This window comes from Thunnus albacares, chromosome 14 (genome assembly GCF_914725855.1).
Source record: "Thunnus albacares chromosome 14, fThuAlb1.1, whole genome shotgun sequence".
Taxonomy (NCBI): Eukaryota; Metazoa; Chordata; class Actinopteri; order Scombriformes; family Scombridae; genus Thunnus; species Thunnus albacares.
Genome location: NC_058119.1, coordinates 30,185,858 through 30,209,720, shown reverse-complemented (window position 1 = coordinate 30,209,720; position 23,863 = coordinate 30,185,858). Strand labels below are relative to the sequence as shown.

Sequence of the window (23,863 nt, the reverse complement as noted above, 5' to 3'; positions counted from 1 at the left end):
AAAGTAACCAAGTGCTTACTGATGTATTGTAGTTAGGCTGCAGCAGTTCTGACAAACTTTTCTTCTACTTCAATGCTACTTTATACTGTATTTATACTTAATTTGTATACTACATAATAGCAAATATACTTAAGTTACTCTCCAAATGACGTTTGTACATTGAAAGCATATATAATGAGCCTCCAAGATATGATGCATTGTTACAGATTAAACTAACTCCCATCTTATTGTCAGTCATCTTTAAAGCACTTTGAATTGCACTGACATGTATGATTTGCTATACAAATTAAAATTTGATTGACTGACGTTTACTTCAAGTACAGTTTTCTGATAAAACTTCTGTATTTCGACCACTAAAGTTAGATTTTCAATGCAGGACTTTGACTTGCAGTAAAATAGTTTTACAATGTAAAACAACTGAATACTTCCTCCACTACCAGTCCTGCATTTAACATCCCACTACAGTAAAAGTACATAAGTATTATGAGCTTGATGTAGGTAAAGTATTGCAGTAAAAGTAGTGGTTTGGTCCCTCTGACTGATATATTATTATATATGACATCATTAGATTATTAATAGTGAAGCATCAGTGTTAGAGCAGCATGTTACTGTTGTAGCTGCTGGAGGTGGAGCTAGTTTCCACTACTTTATATACAGTTAGCTAGTTTAGTCCAGTGGTTCCCAACCTAGGGGTCAGTCATGACATAATTAACCTAATTTAGGTTAAAGGACGGGCTCACAATATTCAAATGTGTGTTAAACCAGCAGTCAGGTGTCCATATGAGCAGTGAAAGAGGTTTTCCTCGCTGTAATCATTCCTCCTGTTCATACTGGATATCAAAAGATCCTTCAAATGTGCTTTCAATGGAAGTGATTGAGGCCAAAATCCACAGTGTGTCCACACAATCATTTAAAAATAGATGTGAAGCTTATATTCAGCTTCAGCAGTCTGAGTTAGTCATATCAAGTGGATATCTGACACATTTACAGTCTTTTTAGCATCAAATTCCCTCTTTGTGTTTCCTCGGACAGTGTTTCCCTGTTGAGCTGCGGTGGAAGTATAGTAACAAAAAGAGGGACTTTGGCACTAAAAAGACTGTAACGTTGAAAGATATCTACTTGATTTGACTCATTTGGACGCTTAAGCTTCATATTATCTTCAGATAAACTTTTAAATAAATTTTTGCACAGAAGGAGGACTGTGGATTTTGTCCCCCATCACTTCCATTGTCAGTGCATTATGAAGGGATCTTCTAACGGTCAGTATGAACAAGAGGAATGATTACAGGTTTTTATTCAGCTGTTTGTTCAGGTGTGATATCTACAGAGGCCTTTTCAGCTAAAAAATATTAAACCTGTTACTGTAGTACTTCCTCTATCTAGTGAATTAAGCTGGTATTTTATTGATTAGTGATACTTTGAGTATTACAATAATCAATACATTTTATTAGTGTACATAAAACTAGAGAGGAAGTTTAAATATTTTCTGTGGGTTTTTTGTGACTCTTTATTGTTGAAGTGATTGAATAATCTACATGTACATCATGAACCTGTGCACCTCACTGACTTATGCAAGCACAAGTGTATTCAGTTAATACATGATTGCTCTCAATATGTCTCTTTAGTTTGTCTTAATGCATTGAAAAGGGATTTTTTTTAGTACGCAATACTACATTTGTTGTACTTTCACAGTTAAACAGTTAAACAGAACTCTGTAACTGTTGATGTCAGATAACCTGCATAAGCAGCACGTGAAACCTGAAGATATAGTGACACCTAGTGGTGGTTTAGTTGACTTCAATGACACAGCAACTAAACCACAGACACAGTTTGAACTGCAGCTTCTGATGACACAGCAAACAGATTTGTGACTTCTTCCACACAACATAGATTCAAAGAGGACGTATTCTGCACATTTCCAGCTCTATATTTATATTCTGGTTCTCTACTGGAATATCTTTGCAAGATTTCCAGTTCAAAACTTCTTATTTATCTTCTACTGGCCCTTTATGCAGCCCCTCAGTTCAGCCTCTATCTGAAACAGGCCATTTTAGCTCCTGTCTCTTTAAAGGTGTCTGTACACTCCTTCAGACATGCTTGTTGAACTGTGGAAATGCCTATTAAAGCCCCTCCGCCTGCACCTTTCTGATGGTGGATAATTGGGACTGCGTACGACCATTTCTGTAACTTTCCGAAACAGACAAGCCGGCATTCAGACCTCTCTCTCTCCTTTTTCACTCATGACATGACTATTTCTGTCACTTTTTATGTGAACAACTGAGTGCAGCACTATGACTGACTTCCAGGAGAGACTCCGTTATCTCCGTATTTAAACGATATCACATCTCTGCCGTCCCCCCCCTCCCCTCTCTGTAACGGTCAGCTTTTCAATCTCTTTGATTGAAGCCGTTCAGAACGACAATAAACACATTTGATTGCCAACATGTTCGGATGACATGTTGTAAGAAACAGTTCGGAGCAACCATATATCAAACTGATTGTTCTTACTGTGTGTGTGTGTTCCAGCGGGCTCTCCACAGCTCCATGCCCTTCACGGTGTTCTGTCTGAGCGGTCTGTCTGCAGGCTGTCTGGGCCTCCTGCTGCCTGAAACCCTCAACAGACCTGCAGCAGAAACTCTGGAGGAGCTCAGCAGCCCGACCTACAGCCGAGTGCTGGAGAGCAAGGTGACACAACACTAAACTGACAAACACACAACTGTAACACAACACCGTACTGTAGAGTTAAACCAGACTAGTTAGGATGGTTGTAGGGATTTATTTAAAGGATCATTCTTGCGTTTTTTCTATATTTTTCTTATTGTCAACAGTAGAGAGATGACATCTTTGATTTGCACTCTGCATCACTTTGTCGTTTCTTTCATTGATCTTTTCTTACTTCTCTTTTTGTCCTCAGGCTCTTTTGTATGAGGATGAGAAATGGAAATCAAACCACAAATGAAGCCAGCCGCCTCGTCTTCATCACCAGAGCAGCTCAGAGCAGCGAGACAGCCTGAGACACAGACTGTCCACACCTCACTCCTCATGGGACTGCTGCCTCCAGATGGTGAACTGTCCCTTTAATTCACTTGAAGGGCTGGTCACTGTGTTCACTTTAATGTCTGTGAACTATGACATTTCAAACAGGGGTCAGGGGGCGTTATCGACTGACTCAAGGGTTCCTCCTGTTTAGTTTTACAGAGAAACCAGACAGTCAATCCCCTGCTTTATTTAATATCCTGAATGTTGTCACGGTGTTAGTGCCTTATTTGGAGGTAGACAGACGACAGACACAAGAAAGACTTAATTACATTCCTGAGAAACTGTAAAGGTGGAAAATGAGACAGAACAATCTTTAATTTTAAATCTGCTTTCTCAGTTGCAAAACAAGACAGTTTACTCACTTCCAACGTTTCCAAAATAGAGTTATCTGTCATAACAGTGCTGGAGGATACACACCAGTTAATATTCCACAAAATGCAGCTCGGTTAGATTTTAAGGAGGAAATCTGTCCTTCACACATGCTAAAGCATCTGGTGCTCTGAGTGTCCAGAGGCAGATATAATGGAGTATAGCTTTAGATGTTGTGATGGGAATAGGATTTGATCCTTCTTCTTGCAGCACTTTTAGACTACTAGAACATGTTGAGGTCGGATTTAACAACCAGCTGGAGATATCTGACACGGTAAAGAGTCATGGTACAGATTCAAACCTGTGACACTGAAACTAGATGCAATGCACCTTAACCATTACACTCAGGATGCTGTTTTTATTTTCTGTGCTGCAGGTTTCAGCATCATTAAAAATCAAAGTTTTAGCTTCTTTTTTTTATATTTGAAAGGGACCATGTACAGTTTTAAACATGAATGTTGCCTTTTGATACACTGTACCAGAGTTAGTTTATAGCTAGTTTTCATCTGCAGTCTCTTGTCACAGTTAAAACATATTACAGCACAGTACTAGTCAAAAAACATAATACAAAGGATAAAGAATAATACAGAATAAACACAGTATAACACAGAACGTCCACTCAAATTGAAACGTTATTGACATTATGCCAGAGCTGCTTTGGACACTGTCCGCTGTTGTTGTTGTCGTTAATACTGCATTGCATTGTGGGATATTTATGTTGGTGCAGTGTCCAGTGCTTGATACTGAAATATTTCCCCAGAAATAGTATGCACTTCACGTACTATTGTTTTTATATTAAGATTTCGGACATACTAAAAAATCTCACATACTGTTTTAATGTGCTAAGTAGCATATTAGTATGGAGTTTCTGAGTGTTTTCCAGGAAGTTCTATCATCCATGTCATGGGATCTTTTAAGGCAGAAACGGTGATGTCACAGGAAGCACTGGATGATGGTTTTAATCTCATAAAGCTGTCTTGTTGAGCTTGTGGACATCTAGACAAAGTCAAGAAGCGATGAAAGCGAGTGTCTATTTAACAAAACAGGAAACACTTTAGCTGTGTTTTATTAACATTAAAGCAGCTATAATCAATATTTTTAATAATAATAATATTGTCTGAGCTGTCAGTGTGTAATGTGGTGGTCGGATGAAATCTAGTGGACAAAAACATTAGTTAATGCAGGTTTAAATGATTAAATGGAGGTTCACAGAGGTGACACGTCTCTCACACTGTGGATTGTGAAAGACATTAGCTTGATGAGGCGACAGTCTGGAAATGAGGTAAATTGAGACAGATAAGCAAATTGAATTTAGTTTTTACAATGAATTCCTGCAAGATGAATGTGTAGTCAGTGAAAGTGTTTGTGGTATTGACTGCAAACTCGGCCCACAAATGTATATGATCAAGGATCTTTTATTAACATCAGCAACAAGTTTCTCTCAGTGCTTCTCCAGGCTCATGAAATGATACAAGTAAAAGTGTTAAATAAGAGAATAATTAATAATGGTACCAACTCATATAAATATTAACAAATACAAAAGTCATCAAACCATCACTCTGGAACTAAAACTTTACATTTTATTGATATACATATTGACTCTATCTTTTTTTGTTAGACTAACCAATACCCCAAATTCTACAATATCAAGTAATAATGTTTTTCATGCATCAGCAGATGAAAAGATGGAAGTGCTTGACAACAATTCTGCCTTCTGTGCCTTCTTACACAGCCTTTAACACTGATGAAGTTCATATTTCAAATGAAAATGTGTTAAAATGGAAAATTTTACAAATGAAATGTTGATGATGAGATGTTTTATACACCATCATTTTGTACTGTGTATACAATCATATTATTAAAGTGTGTATTATGTAGATATAATATATGTACAGTGATATCTCTGAGTCCTTAAGATATTTTATTATATATTTTCATATAAAATGCATTAAGAAAACAGTTGAAAATCTCCTGAATCCAGTTATTAGGTTTTATGCCTGAAACTGTCTGTCAAAATTAACCAGCAAAGAAATTCTCATGTTGCAAAACGCAACTTGCATGCTGCAAATTTGTTGAAATGGGTCCCTGAACTCTACCTGCTTATTGACAGGAGAAAGTTAAACCTTTTTGGGGGACAAAACACTGGATATAGCATTTAACTGACTAAGTGGACTGAGTGGCTGCACTGGGAGTGAGCTCCTGATTACATCTCAAACTTGGACCCAAAAAAGTGGAACATTTTGCAAATTAACACTCCTCATAAATGACTATAGAAGAAGTAATAGCATTGATCAGCAAGAACAGAAGAGAAAGCATCATCTTTAGATATATTTTTGAAATCAAAACAACTAGCTAGCTGTCAACTGCTAACTGCTACCTGCTGTTACCAATATTCCAAAGGAGATACAGCACTAGAAGAAGCTAACAGAAGAGTATTTTTTTTAAACAAGAAGAAAACTTAAAGGATCCTTGCTGGTATTGTAATCCACGCATGCTGGAGCCTCTCTATGCACCCTGAACTCAAGAAGTGATGGCATATGACTGGGGGTCACTCATCGGGATGGGGAGATGGTCAGCTCACCCCTCTGCTGACTCTGCTACCAGGCCAGTCCAGGTTTTCAAATGTAAACATCAGATTAAACATCAAGAAAGACCATCTGTACATCCATCTCAACATCGAAGGAAACGTTCCTGGCCACATGGATCTTCTGCATCAAGTTCAAAGCAGTGTTTCATCAGCAGAAACACCTGAGCTGCTTTTCATGGAGTGCTTTTTGGACTACTGTTGGTACTCATTGCTTTAATGCCTGTACGTGTCTGTCTGGCCAGAGCAGTCAACACTGATGGAAAACAACTGGGACACCGAGGGATTGAGCTTGGGACAAATGCTGGGATATTTTGCAATCTATTCCTCTGTCCTGCGGCACAGACGAGCCCAGGTACCAGTGCGAATCACCGATCCAGTAGACTGGTCATCTGCCATGCCATTTCGGAGAATAGCAGGTCTCCTCTTCATGCTGATCCTGCTCTCCGGAGATGTTCAGCTAAATCCTGGACCAGTGACCCCTGGAGCGCTGCAGAACTTTGATACTGATTTGTGCCCAAGTGTGTCTGGGACTCCTCTGGTGCCAGTGATGAATGAGCAGCAACTTTCTGAGCCGGGCTTCTCCCTTAACAGACTAATCTTTGTTAACATGAGGCATGATGTCTCAATGAATAACTTTTCGCTACCGGGCTGTGGAGACCTTGATAGGTCCAGTGTCTCTCTCACAAAACCTGCTGCTGACAGCACTGTGTGTCGAAACCCTGCAGTGAGGAGGCAGAGATTATTAAAAACCTTCAAAAATGTGAATCATGCAAAAGTCTTGTGGGAGTTGAAGCTGAAACCGAGGGGGCTATTAGGTGGACATTTTAACATCAGAAGCATTACTGCAAAGAGCAATCAGCTAACTCATCTTGTGTCTGACTCAAATCTGGACTTTCTCTGTCTGACTGAAACATGGTTGAAAAAAACAACTCCTGCAAGTGTGTTCACAGTGCCCGGATACCAATGTTTCAGAAGAGACAGACCTGGTGGAAGAGGAGGAGGGGTGCTTTTTTATGTGAGAGACAACATCAAATGTGAACGAGTGGTTTATAATGCGGGTAACACGTTAGAATATGTTGGGATAAAAATAATGTTATCCCAGCAAATGTCTTTCAACATCATAGGTATCTATAGGCCCCCTTCTGCAGATGACACTTTGTATGATCAACTCACAAAAGTCTTGAAAGAGTGCAGTCTCAACAAAGAATTATTGCTTATGGGTGATTTTAATGTGAACTGGGAGGATAAAACTAAGGAAAAAACTAAAAATGATCACAGAGAAATTCCAACTAGAACAACTAATAAAAGACCCAACTAGGATTGCAAAATGCTTCAGTACACAAATTGATCTGATATTTACTAACAAACCAGAAAGAATAACTAAAAGTTATAATTTAATCACTGGTTTATCAGAACATAACCTAACCCTATGTGTGAGAAAACTGACTAAAAGTAGATTTAAGACCACGGCAACTAAGACAATGATCCTTCAATGCATATCCAGAGCTAAGCAAGAAGAATTTATCAATGAAATTAACAGCTTGAACTGGGATGATGTACTGTCCTCCGATGATCTGAACTATGGCTGTGATACTTTTACTCATAGAATCAACTCTGTGAGGGAAAAATTTAATGTGAGGATACAGATAAAATCTAAAAATAAAAATAATTTACCGTGGTTTAATGAAAATTTGTGGAAACTAATGAAATCTAGAGATGCTGCGCTAAGGAAGGCAGTTAAAACTAGAAGAGACACTGACATGCTGATTTATAAAGGTTTAAGGAACAAAGTTATCCAAGAGCTAACAAAAGCTAAATCTCGTTTTAATCTCAATATTTTGAATGAGGCAAAAGGCAACGGTAAATTGATCTGGAAAAACATCAATTACCTCACAAGGAGGGACCCAAAATTTTTTAGGAGATTTTAAACTCAAAGTACAGGGAAAGTTAATTGAAGATCATTTTACTGTTGCTTCTGTCTTTAATAATTTTTTTCTTGAGTCTGTATATGAGTTAGGAAAAAAATTAACATAAAAGAAACTGGATATTGTTCCTATAGATGCTACAGGTTAGGTTTTCGAGCTGGTAGAGACTAATGAGTTACAAGTAAACAAAATCATCAGCTCCTTAAAAAGCTCCAAAAGAAGAGATGCTTTCCAGTTTGACACCATGTTTGTCAAATCACAGAAAGATATTTTAACTCCCCCTACTGCTCATTTAATTAACTTCTCTTTTAAACACAGCTCCTTTCCAGATGACTGGAAATGTGCCATTGTCACGCCTACTTTTAAATCTGGAGACCGCCTTGAAGCCAGTACCTAAAAACCAATAAGTATACTGCCAGTACTCTCAAAGGTTGCTGAGAAAACCGAACAAAGAATCCAACAAGACTGAACTGAAAAGCAGAGGGGTGTACTACAAAGCGAGATAAGTAGGTTAGCCAGCTATCTTTGGGCTTAACTCAGGTTTTCTGGTTTCACGAAGCTGGCTCACTTTCAACTGGGATAAATCACCATGGCAACTTATACTGAACAGCTAACCTGCTTCAGAGCAGGTTAACTTCAGAGGATTGGATCACAAACTGTCACCATCCCAACCACTGACCAATCAGATTACTGGAAATAAAGAGTCATCATTCCTACGGTATTCCGATATGGACAAAAGTCCTGAGTTTACAATAAAGTGACAAGAAAAAAACAGCAATATATATTTTTGTAGTTCAGTGGAAACATGTTTATTGTTTCTATTTCCACTCTGGTTTTAAAACAGAGCTTCTAACAAACAGAGAGATCGTTTATGACACTAAACACATAATGATAATTTTAGATGCATTTTAATTGTTTGAGTTGATTTTCTCCCCAGAGTGTGGATGACAGTGTGGACGATTTTACACTTTGATTCCATCACTGCTGCTCAGAATAACATGAGACAACTGTGTGATGATAACTGGAAATAAAAAACAAAGATTGTCTTTTATTAGAAAAATAATTCACACGCTGTTAATTGGCTCCATGATTATAAATGCAACATTTGGGTCAGATAGACCTCATCAGTCATTAACTACTTTTCCACTCTTTGCTTCAGTAGCAGAAACAGTGTGGCATTACTTTTGAGTTTTTTATTTAACATATTCAGAATGGTTTCTTCATCATCCAACTAAATAGCAAACGTTACTCACTTTATACTTGAGTCATATATAATAATTCCTACATGTATTTTAAGCCTTAGCCTACTTTTAATATGTGGAAATTATGGCTAGTATTCCTACATCATCTTACTCTGTTATATGATTACAGGCTCGTTTACATTTCACTTCACTGAATATAACTTTTTTCTGTCCCTCAAACAGAAGTTTTCTGCAGATACTTCGTATCATTGTTTCATCTCATATCATATGAAGTACTTCATTCATGGTTCTGATGATGTCAATCATAATTCACATCCCCGCCTCTTTCACATGAACGCGCTTGTGGCTGGAGTTGACTGAGCTAGTTGATAACCAGCTTCGTATTACTGGTCATCTGGATGGCCAATGTTATGTCAGTGAAGCAAGATAACAAAAAGATATCCTCGGTATGTTGAACTTGCTTCGTAGTTCAAGCCTCTTGTTAGTCTGTCCATGACCGACACAAAACATTGACATTTCTGCAGGCCTCAAGTCTTTATTATTATTTTTGTTAAACCAAAAGGAGTAACTTTTTATATGTACTCAACAAAAACAGCAGGCATTGCAACAGTATATTTATATTCAGTTTGATATACTGAAACATTAAAGCCTTTACATACAGTGTGAGCTCACCCTGAGGAGTAACATGACACAATCTGAACTGACTGCCTTTTACCATCAGACCAGTCAGACTGCATACTTTGTTACAAGGAAACATTGACTATCATCTTCTATCAGTGAAGTTATGAGGAAACAACAGCCTGCACACAAACAGGACTGATGAAGCAGAGTTCAGCCTCGGGGTGTCCTACTGTAACAGGGACTGATGAAGTAGAAGAATCAGAGTTGTTGAATAATGATAGTTCCACATGAACTGAAAATAGTCTGAAATTGTGCACATAGTTAATTGTTCCTGATTTTTGATCATCAATCATCCTGTTCCAGTGGTGGAAGTTGTGTTGATCCTTTACTGCAGTAAAAGTACACACAGGACTTCCAGTAAAGAAGGCGGGAGGAACAAACAGGTAGAGAGTAAAAGTGAAAGTCTGTACAGACTCCATTTTAAAGTCGACAGAGCAGAAGGAGGAAAACAGCAAGTCTGAGGGTGAGTGTTAGTATCAGGGCTGAAAATAATATTTACTGTCATTTTTGATAAATCTACTGATTATTTTACTAAATAATTGTTTGCTTGTTGCGTCCTCACAGTGATGTAACATGACACACTGGTGCAGTCAAAATAGAGAGAAGTCATAGTTAAGAACGACACAGATGTTTATCTGAAGTCTGTTTGTTGGAGTTAAACCAGATATAGTGACTTAGACTTGACAAAATGTTGCAGATCACTGAACAGGACTGTTAAATGGCAATATTGTATTTTTATACGATTTTTGCATTAAGGTGAAGAAGTCCTCACTGGTTGGAAAACTTTTAATTGTTCATCATTAATCAGTTACTTATAGTAGAGCTCACTGCATGTAGACTGTTAGTGTTTGCTTCTGTGGTGTGTGTTGTTACTTTTGGCTCTGAACTTTTAAAGTCCCTTAAACCTAGTGTAAGTATTTTACTATAACATAAAATATTTATGATTCAATCAGCAACAATCAAGGTTAAAGTTTGAAGAAAAACATTCTCAGGGTGTAACACTCAAACTGCTAGGACTTTGTGGGTTTGGTTTGACCAGATTGATTGACAGGGGCCTAGCAACATGAGCACACAACCTGACAGTTGTCATCACATGTTGATTCAAATAGTGCTCAATCCTGATATGGTGCACAGAAACACATGACCCCATATTCATAGTGTGTATCTTGTTTGTTTGTTTTTTTTTCTTTTGTTATTTGATATTTAAACATTTGTTTGTGAAAATGCTGTAAAAATATGATTCCGCCTTAAATGATGAAGGCCTTAAGGTGGGTTCAGCATTAGCAGTTTTGTTAAGGGGAACTGTATCAAAATTCACTTGTGAATTTACATGTCAGGTTCATTTGGTTAATCAGGTTACTCTGTCCATGACCGACACAAAACAGTTACATTTCTGCAGGCCTCAAGTCTTTATTATTGTTTTTATTAGACCGAAAAGAGTAACTTTTTTTATGTACTCAGCAAAAACATCAGGTGATCGGACAGCATTACAGCAGTATATTTATACTCAGTTTGATATACTGAAACATTACAGCTTTTACATACATACTTTTACTCACCCTGGAGAGTAACATGACACCATCTGAACTGACTGCCTTTTACCATCAGACCAGTCAGACTGCATACTTCGTTATGAAGAAACATTGACTATCATCTTCTATCAGTGAAGTTATGAGGAAACAGCAGCCTGCACACACACAGGACTGATGAAGCAGAGTTTAGCCCCAGGGTATCCTACTGTAACAGGGACTGATGAAGAAGAAGAATCAGAGTTGTTGAATAATAATAGTTCTACATGAACTGAAAATAGTCTGAAATTGTGCACATAGTTAATTGTTCCTGATTTATGATCATCAATCATCCTGTTCCAGTGGTGGAAGTTGTACTCAGATCCTTTACTGCAGTATAAGTACACACAAGACTTCCAGTAAAGAGGACAGGAGGAGCAAACAGGTAGGGAGTATAGGTGAAAGTCTGTACAAACTCCATTTTAAAGTCAACAGAGCAGAAGGAGGAAAACGTCAAGTCTGAGGGTGAGTGTTAGTATCAGGGCTGCAAATAATGTTTATGTCATTTTTGATCAATCTACTGATAATTTTACTAATTGATTGTTTAGTTGATTAAACTGTGTCAGAAAAATATGAAATCACAGTGTTGACATCTTCAAACATAGTTTCCTTTTTTCTTTACCTGGTTTCTGCGTCCTCACAGTGATGTAATGTGACACACTGGTGTGGTCAAAATAGAGAGAAGTCACAGTTAAGAACAACATAGATGTTTATCTGAAGTCTGTTCGTTGGATTTAAACCAGATATATTGACTTAACCAGACAAAAACAAGAAACCTATAAGCCACTGAGGGGCTACTAAACCGGTACCTGCTTAATTGATGCGTCGCCTTTGTGTAGCATGTGGGTTACATTCAATTCAATTACCAAGTGTCCATATAACCCTACTTAGGTGTACTTATTGAACACTATCAGGTCTGCTCAGTCCACAGTGTAGATGGCGATTTAATATCAATCAATTTGCGTGCAGACATACAAATGACTTAATGCTACGCTAAACCTGTATGTATCAAACACTGTGTACCTCCGCTGTTAACCAACACACCTGCTCTGTGATGACCATCTCACCTATTTGTACCTTCCCTATACTCCACATACCACCTACTGTGCAAAAAAGGGAATTACCACAGGTGACCATATATTACTTCACAATACAACAATGGCTCTAACACTAGAATCAAAGTTTATCTTTGTGATGGCTAGAAAAACACATGGTTTTAGTTAGAGTAATGTAAACTAATAAGAAGACACTAAGTTACGAGGAAGGACTGGGTTCATTATACTGTGTATGTGTGTGTGTGTCCAGTGTTACTGGTTTACTTCTCAGACTCCAGAAGATGAATGATTTGGAGGAAGAGGAGGACGGAGCAGAGTCTCTAATATCCTGCTGTGTGTCTATGAAGAGTGACCAGTCTAAAGGTGATCCTCCAGAGTTCAGTAATGAACCTGGACCCTCAGACACAAAGTAAGAGACTGTTTCTACTGTAAACTGACATAAAGATAATTAGGTGTTGTATGTCATTTGATAACCTACATTACAACAATATTCTTTTAGAATTCTGTGCTTTTTTAAATTCGGTCAGTGATCTTTTTGTTGTTTTAGGCATTGACTGCATTATTTCCTCATTTTTAGCTTTAATTTTGTGGAAAGAGTGCTTGATTGCTGTTCAGAAATGTTTATTAGTTGCTTCAACCAATATTTAATACAGGTTAAGTTGCAGAGGACGGATTGTTTTGTTTGCTTTCTAGACACGCACAAGTTAATCTGACAGTCCAGCATCAGGCAGCAGTGCCTTTAGTTTGACTGTTACTAAATAAAATGTTATATAAAAATCATTTTTGTCATTTGTCATTTTCACACCCCAAATGTCAGACAAACATGTAGATGTTAAAAACTCTTCAGTGAAATATATCCAGTTTGCAGCTGTAGATAAAATGTTTGGAACACGCAGAAGGAGATATGAACATAACTATTTGTTGTTATTATCAAATCATGACCCTGTGCCATGTTTCATGTTACATCTGCTCTTTACAAGAAATAATGATGTACGTAAAATAATTGTTGTGTCCACAGACAGAGAACAGAGTCTCCAGTCTCCAGCTGTATGTCTATGAAGAGCGACTGGTCCAAAGGTGATCTTCCAGACTTCAGTAATGAACCTGGACCCTCAAACACAAAGTAAGAGACTGTTTCTACTGTCTTCTCACTTCATTCAGTGAGCAGGTTTCATTAAGGTTGTAGTGTAGATATGAAGGAAAAACAGTGGGAAGAAATAATGAACTACCCTCCATTCAGCTGTAATCTAGAACAGAACTTCATGTACATGTTAACCAGAGACAGAGACAGGGCTGGTATTGGTATTTGATTTTCCAGTCAAATATCAAATGTAGTAGTAGGTCACCCAGGGTGATATTTACTAAGGATTTAGTAAGAAGTCAAATTGTGTCTTTTCTTATTTACTTAAGGACTGCACCAAGGTTTTGTGCAGGTAAAATGTAAGAAAATTGAGTGTTTAGTCTCATGCAATATAGAATGTGTCTTAATGTGTTCCTGTTCAAAGGCACAAAATATGGGAGGAGGTAATGGAAATGTATACAAACAGCCTACTGCAGCTGATTAATCAGTGCAAACTGACCACTGCAGCAGAGGAAACTGAGTCTGACATTTAACGTTTGGGAAAAGTCAAATCTGTAAAACTGTTGTATCACACTCACACAGGGAGACATATTATAGCAAAAACAGTGAGAGAGAGAAACAAATGAAAAGATGCATTATGAAGATATTTACCAGAGCTCTCTGTTCAGCACCACAATACAAATTAAAAGAGTAGTAGTCTGATATTTTTCACAAGTGGACTTTTCTGTTTTTTGTCAGTTACTTATTTTTTTTTTTTACCAACTTTCATTGGCTCATAATAGCTTAAGGACCCCTGTGGAGTTTTCTTGTTAACAAATGAAAGTCATGTTTACATTGACTTACTTACTAAAACACATTGTGTGTCTTAGTGTGGTCTAACAAATGTGTTGAATCCGTGTCCCTCCTCATGAAACATTTGCAAAGCCAGTTTTTGAAGCTAGTATTTTAAATCCAGCATTGTTTACATCCATGTTTATTAGCTTAGCTAATAAGCTTAGCACACTTCTTCTTCTTCTCTGCCTTTACTGGCGCTTTTTTGTGTCTGTCTAATTACTTCTGAACCCTTGTAATTGCAGTATATATTATTTTATTTCAAACTGAATGTGCTGAAGTCCAGAACCTGAAGAACAAATAAATGTGTAACTGTACAAATACTTACAGTCTGGACTGTTTATGTAGGGAAAGAGCTGCACAGAACTTGTGAGTTGTCGGTCGGCCACCACTAATGTCATGTGTCATAAAGAATGTGTTCATGTCCACAGAGAGAGGAAGAGGAGGGGTGTTTCTGTGGAGGAGCAGCTGCCCTGCTGTTCTTTGTGTCAGGACATCCTGAAGGATCCAGTCTCTACCAGCTGTGGACACTGGTTCTGCAGACAGTGCATCACCTCATACTGGGACCAGTCTGCTTCATCAGGAAACTCCTCCTGTCCCCAGTGTGGAGAAAGATCCAGAACAAGAACTGGACTGCAGACAGATAGTCAGACTGTACAAAGTAAGACTGACAAACTGTCTGTTTATGTCACCTCTGAAAACAGGACAGGAATAATCCTCCTCTCTCCTACTGAAAATTAACACAGTGAGACATATTTCTTTTTAACTATACCTTTTCTTTTCCTTTCAGCAGAAAGTGGTCTGAAGGAGGTTTTAGATGAACATAAGATCAGTTTGAAGAGGAGATGTAAATGTGTGACTGAAGGAACTGATGAAGCAGGAAGTGAAACCCTCTTCAACAGAATCTACACTGAGCTCTACATCACAGAGGGACAGAGTGAAGAGGTTAATACCCAACATGAGGTGAGGCAGCTTGAAACAGCTTCCAAGATGGAGACCCTCCATGACACTCCAATCAAGTGTTGGGACATCTTTAAAGTCTTACCTGACCAACAGAAACAAATCAGAGTCGTTCTGACGAATGGCATCGCTGGTGTTGGAAAAACCTTCTTAGTGCAGAAATTCACTCTGGACTGGGCAGAGGGCTCGGAAAACCAAGATGTCAGCCTGGTGATTCTGCTTTCGTTCAGGGAGTTGAACTTGATCAAAGATGAGCAGTACAGTCTCCTCATGCTGATCCATGTTTTCCATCCAACATTACAGAAGGTCACAGCAGAGAAGCTTGCTGTCTGGAAAGTTTTGTTCATCTTTGATGGCCTGGATGAAAGCAGACTTTCACTGGATTTTAAGAACAAGAATGTCGTGTCTGATGTCACACAGAAGTCATCAGTCAACGTGCTGTTGACAAACCTCATTGAGGGGAAGCTGCTTCCCTCAGCTCTCGTCTGGATAACTTCCCGACCTGCAGCAGCCAATCAGATCCCTCCTACATGTGTTGACAGGGTAACAGAAGTACGAGGCTTCACTGACACCCAGAAGGAGGAGTACTTCAAGAGGAGATTTAGTGATGAAGAGCTGTCCAGCAGAATCATCTCGCACATCAAGACATCCAGGAGCCTCCACATCATGTGTCACATCCCAGTCTTCTGCTGGATCATTGCTACAGTTCTGGAGCACATGTTGACTACAGACCAGAGAGGAGAGCTGCCCAAGACCCTGACTGACATGTACTCGCACTACCTGCTGGTTCAGACAAAGAGGAAGAAGCACAAGTATGGTGAGGGACATGAGACGAGTCCACGGGAGCTGACAGAGGCTGACAGGAATGTTCTTCTGAAGCTGGGGAGGTTGGCGCTTGAACAACTGCAGAAAGGAAACATCATGTTCTATCAAAAAGACCTGGAGCAGTGTGGTCTTGATGTCACAGAGGCCTCGGTGTTATCAGGAGTTTGTACAGAGATCTTCAAAAGAGAGAGTGTGATCTTCCAGAAATCAGTTTACTGCTTTGTTCATCTGAGCGTTCAGGAGTTTCTGGCTGCAGTCTACATGCACTACTGTTACACCAACAGCAACACAGAGGTACTGGAGGACTTCCTGGGAAAAGACTACGGACACAGCGAATCAAAACCAAAGTCTGTCCTCAAGAAAATGTCTAAGTATTTCAGAAACAATGATAGGTGTGACCCATCTCTTGATGACTTCCTGAGGAGAGCCATGGAGAAATCTTTCAGAAGTAAAACTTGCCACCTGGACTTGTTTGTTCGCTTCCTTCATGGCCTCTCTCTGGAGTCCAACCAGAGTCTCTTAGGAAGCCTGCTGGGTCAGACAGAGAATGGTCCAGAAGTCACCCAGAGAGTCATCAACAACCTGAGGGAGATGAACACTGAGGATATTTCTCCTGACAGAAGCATCAACATCTTCCACTGTCTGATGGAGATGAACGACTGCTCAGTACATCAGGAGATCCAAGAGTTCCTGAAGTCAGAGAACAGATCCAAGAAGAGACTCTCTGTGATCCACTGCTCAGCTCTGGCCTACATGCTGCAGATGTCAGAGAAGGTTCTGGATGAATTGAACCTGGAGATGTACAACACATCACAGGAGGGACGACTGAGACTGATCCCAGCTGTGAGAAACTGCAGAAAGGCTCAGTAAGTCCAGATGTGGTTAGCATTATAAATCAGTGTAGATCAGTAGTTTAGTTCTTCAAATATAAATAATATGATATTCTTATTATTGTTAAAATAGTGCTCTGCTTGTTTATAGCTGAAATAATATGTCAGTTATATTTAGTCTCAGATGTTATTGAGCTGCTTCAAATGTTATGAGCACAAATAATAAATAATAAATATTTTTAGTTGGTTATGTTAATAGCTGTTTAGTTAATGATCACAGTTATTCTATTTATTTCTAGTTATTATTAGATTTTAGATTTTTTTTCTTCTATTTATCTTCCTTTGGGTGTTTGAGACATCACTCAAATTTGGTAAAACAAATGAAGGTTGTGGTTGAGATTTTATTACAGCAGCATTTTAATCCAACATATATCAGTATTTTACAGTTATCAGTGAATGCAGTAAATGTATTTTTACATGAGAAGGTTCTGCAAATAATATATAATCAGACAGACACTGTTTTTACCACTATGATTAAGAGTTTAAAAAAAGATATGTATCATTTTGCAGAGGTGATTTCTGAAGTCAGAGAGAATTGCTTTCATCATCATTATTTTCTTAATGGTTTCTGAGTCATTTCATATTGAGCACGGGGGATCAGCAAATCAGCAAATGAATTCAGTAATGTCAGTTATACAACAATATCTAAAGTTTGCTAACATTAACCAACATTAGCCTCCGTAAACTACTGGTCAGACGAGACAAAGCCCCTGAGTGTGTTGAACCGAACAATGGTGCGTTTTATTTCTCATGAATTCAACCTTTTATTTTAAAGAGGGAGGTTGTGTTACATAGTCTTGTTTTTAAGTCTTTCTTATATTCTGTTAGTCACAGAAAGAAACTCTCAGGTGTTTTCTCTCCTGTTGGTGTAGAGAAGAGTCTCTACACCAGAGAGGTCTGATGAATATATAAGAGCAGAATGGTAGAATTCAGACTGTTTCAAGAGATCTTACACGCATTACAGGTCAATGTTATATTTTAATGCTGATGCCCTGATAACATCTTTCTGATGACATCATGTTGAAAATAATTCAACCTCACTGGTTTATTAATTTTGTTTGTGTGTTGAATCAGTTTTTCGGATTCTCAGAACAGAATGTTGACAACTAAACGTCATGCAGTCATCTGTCATGGACATCTAAACATTTAATTAAAATTGATTTTTAATTATGTACAGGTCTAATATTGTCAAGCCATTTGTTTGATTTGTGTTGGTCAACAGTCACTAAATTTTCCGTAACTGTTCACTGAGTTGAACTGAGTAAAAATATCCTGGAGTCAAATTAAAAATAGTTGACAGTAAAAATTGTTTTCTAATCAAAATGGCCTCATGCTAACTTTGGGGAGACAGACATGGGATCAGATCACACAGACAGACTGTGAACATTATGGGAGCCTCTATGTAACTCCGATTTCTCTCCCTTTATCTGCAAAATTAAAGCAAAACAAAGATTAAAAGTCTGCAGGTATGAGAGAGTGATGAGAATTAATGTTTCATTCAAGAACAGTGAGATACGATTAGCTGAACTAGGAGTGCTCTGGTCGCCTAATGGTTAAGATGCCATATAATCACAATGTCAGTGGTTTGATTCCTGTAGTGGACCTTTGTTTCCTGTTATTGCTCAACTGTCACTTTAAAGGAATAAAACGCACCCGAAAAATTTTCATAGAAAAAGTTTTAAAAAGTTTAGCTGAACCACTGATGTGAAAAGCAAATGTCAATCAAAGTAGGGAATGTCAAACTGTTTTGTCATCAAATGCATGAAGTAAATACAAAGTGTCCTCTTTCATGATAACATATGTTGTAATAAATGTGTCATGACAGACTTTCTGACTGTGGACTCTCAGAGACTCACTGTGAAGTTGTGGCCTCAGCTCTGAAGTCCAACCCCTCCCATCTGAGAGAGCTGGATCTCAGTCTCAATGACCTGGAGGATTCAGCAATGAAGCTTCTGTGTGCTGGACTGGAGAGTCCAAACTGTAAACTGGAGAATCTGAGGTTAGTTCACTGGCTGTAGCTTTGGTAGTTTTTTCTATATATTCAATTGAAATCCTTCACTGAAGTTTCAAATGCTTGGTTCATACATTTTCAGGATTTGCCTGAGCACAAATATGTAGAATTTACATTTTTTCAGGAATTCAAAATCCACAGTCTTGTCCTGTGTAAAAATGACTTCCAAAGTTTAAACTAATATGAGGCTTCAGCAGTCTGAGTTACACATATCAAGTAAGTATCTTTGTGTTTCTTCAGCATTTCCTTGCTGAGCTGCAATGGGGGGATTGTAATTCAGAGGGAATTTTGTACTAAATAGTCTGTAACTTTGAGTCAGACAAATCAAGTTGGCATCTACCAGACTGTCAAAGCCTCATATTAGCTTCAGCTGAATTTATGAACTCATTTGCTACAGTATAGCTGTGTTAGGAAGAGACCACTTCACAGTCAGTATAGACAGGAGGAATGATTACTGCCACCAATTACATTTTTTACATTTTATTTACACATACCTCCTAAACTACCAAATACAGGAAGAAAGAGGTCATGTAATAAATAATGAACAGGTTTAGTCCAACATGTCTGATTTCATATTAATCCTCGAATTACAAACTTGACTGAGTTTGGCAGCATTTTATGAATCAGTGTTGATATGAATATGTGTCTGAATGTTGTGGTGACGTTTGGATGATGTCTGTAGAAGGCTGACATTATGATGATCCATTGATGAGGACATAGTAATGTTGAACTACACATTTAAAACCTGAACACATCTGATTGGATTATAAATTGATTTTTTTTACATCATTTATTGTGTATTCAGATTGTCGGAATGCCGTTTGTCAAAGATCAGCTGTGCTTCTCTGGCCTCAGCTCTGAAGTCCAACCCCTCCCATCTGAGAGAGCTGGAACTGGTGGGAAACAAGCTTCAGGATTCAGGAATGAAGCTGCTGTGTGATTTTCTGGAGATTCCAGACTGTAGACTGGAGACTCTGATGTCAGTTCACTGACTGTCTGTTACTATTGTTGATCTTAATGTTTAACAGCTGAACCTAATTTATGTACATACATAACTTACATCCATCAAGTTAATTTTATTTTTTCCATATTTTAATTTTTACTGTACAAAGTTTAATCTGTAGTTATAAAAGATGACTGATTGTTAAAGAAACTGTAGAAAATGTCCACTGTTAGTTGTTAAAGTAAATTAATGTTTAGAATTTCTGGTTAAGAGTCACTCCTGTATATAGAAGTTCCTCTCAACTGTTGGATCTGGCAAGAGTGCGTTTGGTTCTTGGTAATAATCATAATTATGAAAGATAATTATAAATTATAAAATCAAGAATTTTTTTAATATTGATTAATGATACAGTGCACCAACCATTAGAGAACCTCACATGGGGAAAACAACTGTTGTATCTGTGAGGAGCATGGCTGGTTATTGTCAATTATTAACAATTATCAGAGACAAATAATTATAAAAAATTAATTCAATTATTAACATGAATTAATAATTACAGGGAACCACCCTGAAATCAGGACCAATGACCAAACAAGGTAGTCTTATAAAAGAGTTCACCCAGAATTCTAATATCTGAGGGATATTGGGAGGGAAGTCATGTCACGCAAGGACCAAATGGCGGAAGTGACCGCGATGTCTTGGTTAGAATAGCAAGGTGGCGCTGCCTTGAGGTCGGCGTCTATGCACTCACCCAAAACACATGTCTGATGGTAGATAACAATGTGTGTGTAACAAGAGAGGGAAGAAAGAGGAGGGAAAGTGACTGTGGGGGGAGAAGTGGTTGCTTTGTCCACAGAGAGTGTGCGTACGTACAGCAGTCTGTAATGCACGTTGTCTGATTTTCAATCGACAAAGTGACTTACTATCTCATTCATGGTGGCACAAACACAGCAGTCCTGAGCGGGACAAACACAAAACAGTCTAGTGTGGTAAACACAACTAAACAGACAGCAAACTTCAAATACTCCTCGGAGTGAAGCAGAACAAAAGGACTCGACGGTCCATCAATTCACACATCAAAACATGAGCAATAAAGCTTAAAAGCTAACAACAGCACTGAAGCTGAAAATAACACACAATATAACCTGTCTCTGCCCAGACTTAAGCCGCTTACTTGGTCATTTCAGAAAGCGAGCAGGGTGTGTGTTTCAGTCCATCTTTGGTCTGACTCAGTTCCACGGCTCAGATGCTGATGGGGATGAGGCCATCCTTGTGCTCTATCGGCAGGTTTCAAGGCAAGCTGATCCTCAGTGGCATGGCAGAGAAAACAGTGGAGTCGACTTAGTTGAAGAAGAGCGGGGCAGAGAATTTATCCGCATCTTCGTGAAGAAATTCTTTTCTTCCTTCTGCAGGCAGTGAGAGCGCTGGGTTGCATTACCAGTGGTCTCTCTCGGATCAGGTGATTGTGTTCGGGCGAACACTGGTGAAGTCTTGCCTCATCCAGTGAGGGGAGAATCTTCCAGTCGGTGGGGAAAAGTACACATGTATGGAGTTACCTCCTTTAGTAAACTGGCTCACAGAGGCAGCGAAGCTTCCCCTTGCATGGTTACTGCGGTAGGGCGGGTTGGTGATGTCACAGCTGTGTTGTGGTGATTGCCTCTGGTGTTGAAACGTCTCTGCCAATGAGAGACGAGAGTGTCTGCATTTAACACCAAGGTGTGAACTGAACAGTGCATGTTGGGAGATAGAGTCTTTTTTGGATAGACTTCCCAATACAACTACTATCTGTTTTAAATCGATCAAGTTTACTTGCTGAAGGGGAGATATTTCTTTACTGTATTCTTTCATATCTTTTAATGAGTAATGCCTGATCATTGATATTGATCCTTCAAAACACACACACACACTCACACACACAAACAAAGGGACACAGAGAGATCAATGAAGGTGTTTTTATGAATCAGTGATATGACATGAATATGTGTCTGAATGTTGTGACATTTGGATGATGTCTGTAGAAGGCTGGCATTATGATGATCCACAATGAAACAATGACAAAGTCACTCTACACATTTTAGAGAAAAGCTCACTGATGAGGACATAGTGATGTTGAAATATACATTTAAAACCTGAACACATCTGATTGGATTATAAATGGATTTTTATCTGCATCATTTAATCTTTATTCAGATTGCGGGACTGCAGTTTGTCAAAGATCAGCTGTGCTACTCTGGCCTCAGCTCTGAAGTCCAACCCCTCCCATCTGAGAAAGCTGGAACTGGGAGGAAACAAGCTTCAGGATTCAGGATTGAAGCTGCTGTGTGATTTTCTGGAGAGTCCACACTGTAGACTGGAGACTCTGAGGTCAGTTCACCGACTGTCTGTTAGTATTGTTGATCTTAATGTTTAATAACTGAACCTAATTTATGTACATACATAACTTACATCCATCAAGTGAATTTTTTTGTCCAAATTTTAATTTTTCTATACAACGTTTAATCTGTAGTTATAAAAGATGACTGATTCTCAAAGAAACTGTAGAAAATGTCCGGTGTTAGTTGTTAAAGTAAGTTAATTTTTATAATTTTTGGTAAAGAGTCACATCTGTATACAGAAGATCCTCTCAACTAATATCTGTCTTAAACTGATCAGGTTTTTTTTTTTTTATCAATCAGTGTTGACATGAATATGTGTCAACACAATATGATGATCCACAGTAACACAATGACAAAGTCACTCTACTCATTTTAGAGAAAAGCTCATTGATGAGGAAATAGTAATGTTGAACTACACATTTAAAACCTGAACACATCTGATTGGATTATGAATAGATTTTTATCTACACCATTTATTCTTTATTCAGATTGAGGTGCTGCAGTTTGTCAGAGATCAGCTGTGCTTCTCTGGCCTCAGCTCTGAAGTCCAACCCCTCCCATCTGAGAGAGCTGAATCTGAGAGGAAATCACCTGAAGAGTTCAGACACAAAGCTGCTGTCTGATCTTCAGGAGAGTCCACACTGTAGACTGGAGACTCTGAGGTCAGTAGAGAGTTGGAGTCAATCTGTGCGGGTTTCAGCAGTATTGTTTTAAATACAGTTTGTATTAAAGCAAAGATCCAGTATTTCCTGGTGAACCTTCAACCTTCTCAGTGGCTGCTTTCCTCTGTGAAGCTGTGAGAGGAGAATGGTTACAGGCTTCAAGATGGGACAGAAAGACAGAGAGAAAGAGAGAACAGTCAACCAATCAGATCAGCCAGACGTTTGTTGTGATCATGTGTTTGAGTTGATGTGAAGACGACTGTTGTTGTTGTGTTCATGTCTGTAGGAAATAAAGCTGGATTACAGCTGGCAGCCTTACAAGATGTGTAGAGACAGTGGTCCTCATCATCAAACTGTTGTACCATCAAATCTCATCTGAAAGTGTTTGTTTTCTCATTTCAACACTAAAGAATTGATCAGTTTATCTTTGTCAGAGCTCTAAGGTCAATCTGACTGCAGCCTGCAAACCACTGGCTCTGATTTCAGAGAACCATCATTACATTTAGTAACCATGTGGTCTTCATACAGACCAGAACCTCTGCTGAAGTACAAGAATCACAGCAGGTGTTAAACTGAGAGCTCTGACTGATTGTCATGTGATGATTTGACAGCAGGAAAGATCGTTAAATCCCAGAGCCTATGTAGCTTTTAAACAATAACAGTTCACATGTATCAACAGTAAATCCATTAGTAAACTGATGAGTGAATGTCTCTATATCTGCAGTAATGATGTATTTATGACTCTCAGCAGTGTATTTCCTCTGTGTACTTCAGTGAAATCTGCAGAGTAAACAGACTTGATACCAAAAGTCTCTGCAGGTGTGTGAGCCTGGAGCTCAGTGTGTTCATTCCAACACGT

The 23,863-nt window shown here is 38.5% G+C and overlaps 2 protein-coding genes across 2 annotated transcripts in view; both read left to right on the top strand.

Annotated features, from left to right (window-relative positions):
* The first annotated feature begins 2,260 nt into the window (after positions 1–2,260).
* Positions 2,261–3,293, top strand: LOC122996667 (solute carrier family 22 member 15-like). The gene is made up of 2 exons (XM_044372268.1): positions 2,261–2,685; positions 2,915–3,293. The coding sequence occupies exons 1-2, from the start codon at positions 2,452–2,454 to the stop codon at positions 2,957–2,959; spliced, it is 279 nt and encodes a 92-aa protein (XP_044228203.1). The 5' UTR covers positions 2,261–2,451; the 3' UTR covers positions 2,960–3,293.
* Positions 3,294–12,683: 9,390 nt separating this feature from the next.
* LOC122996670 (NACHT, LRR and PYD domains-containing protein 12-like) overlaps positions 12,684–23,863 on the top strand; it is a 30,252-nt gene continuing 19,072 nt past the window's right edge. Inside the window, exons 1-8 of the mRNA XM_044372274.1 lie at positions 12,684–12,835; positions 13,445–13,549; positions 14,770–15,015; positions 15,136–16,989; positions 18,839–19,012; positions 19,830–20,003; positions 22,158–22,331; positions 22,831–23,004. Of these exons, the coding sequence (XP_044228209.1) occupies positions 12,708–12,835; positions 13,445–13,549; positions 14,770–15,015; positions 15,136–16,989; positions 18,839–19,012; positions 19,830–20,003; positions 22,158–22,331; positions 22,831–23,004 (3,029 nt within the window). The 5' untranslated portion in view covers positions 12,684–12,707. The remainder of the gene's footprint in view (positions 12,836–13,444; positions 13,550–14,769; positions 15,016–15,135; positions 16,990–18,838; positions 19,013–19,829; positions 20,004–22,157; positions 22,332–22,830; positions 23,005–23,863) is intronic.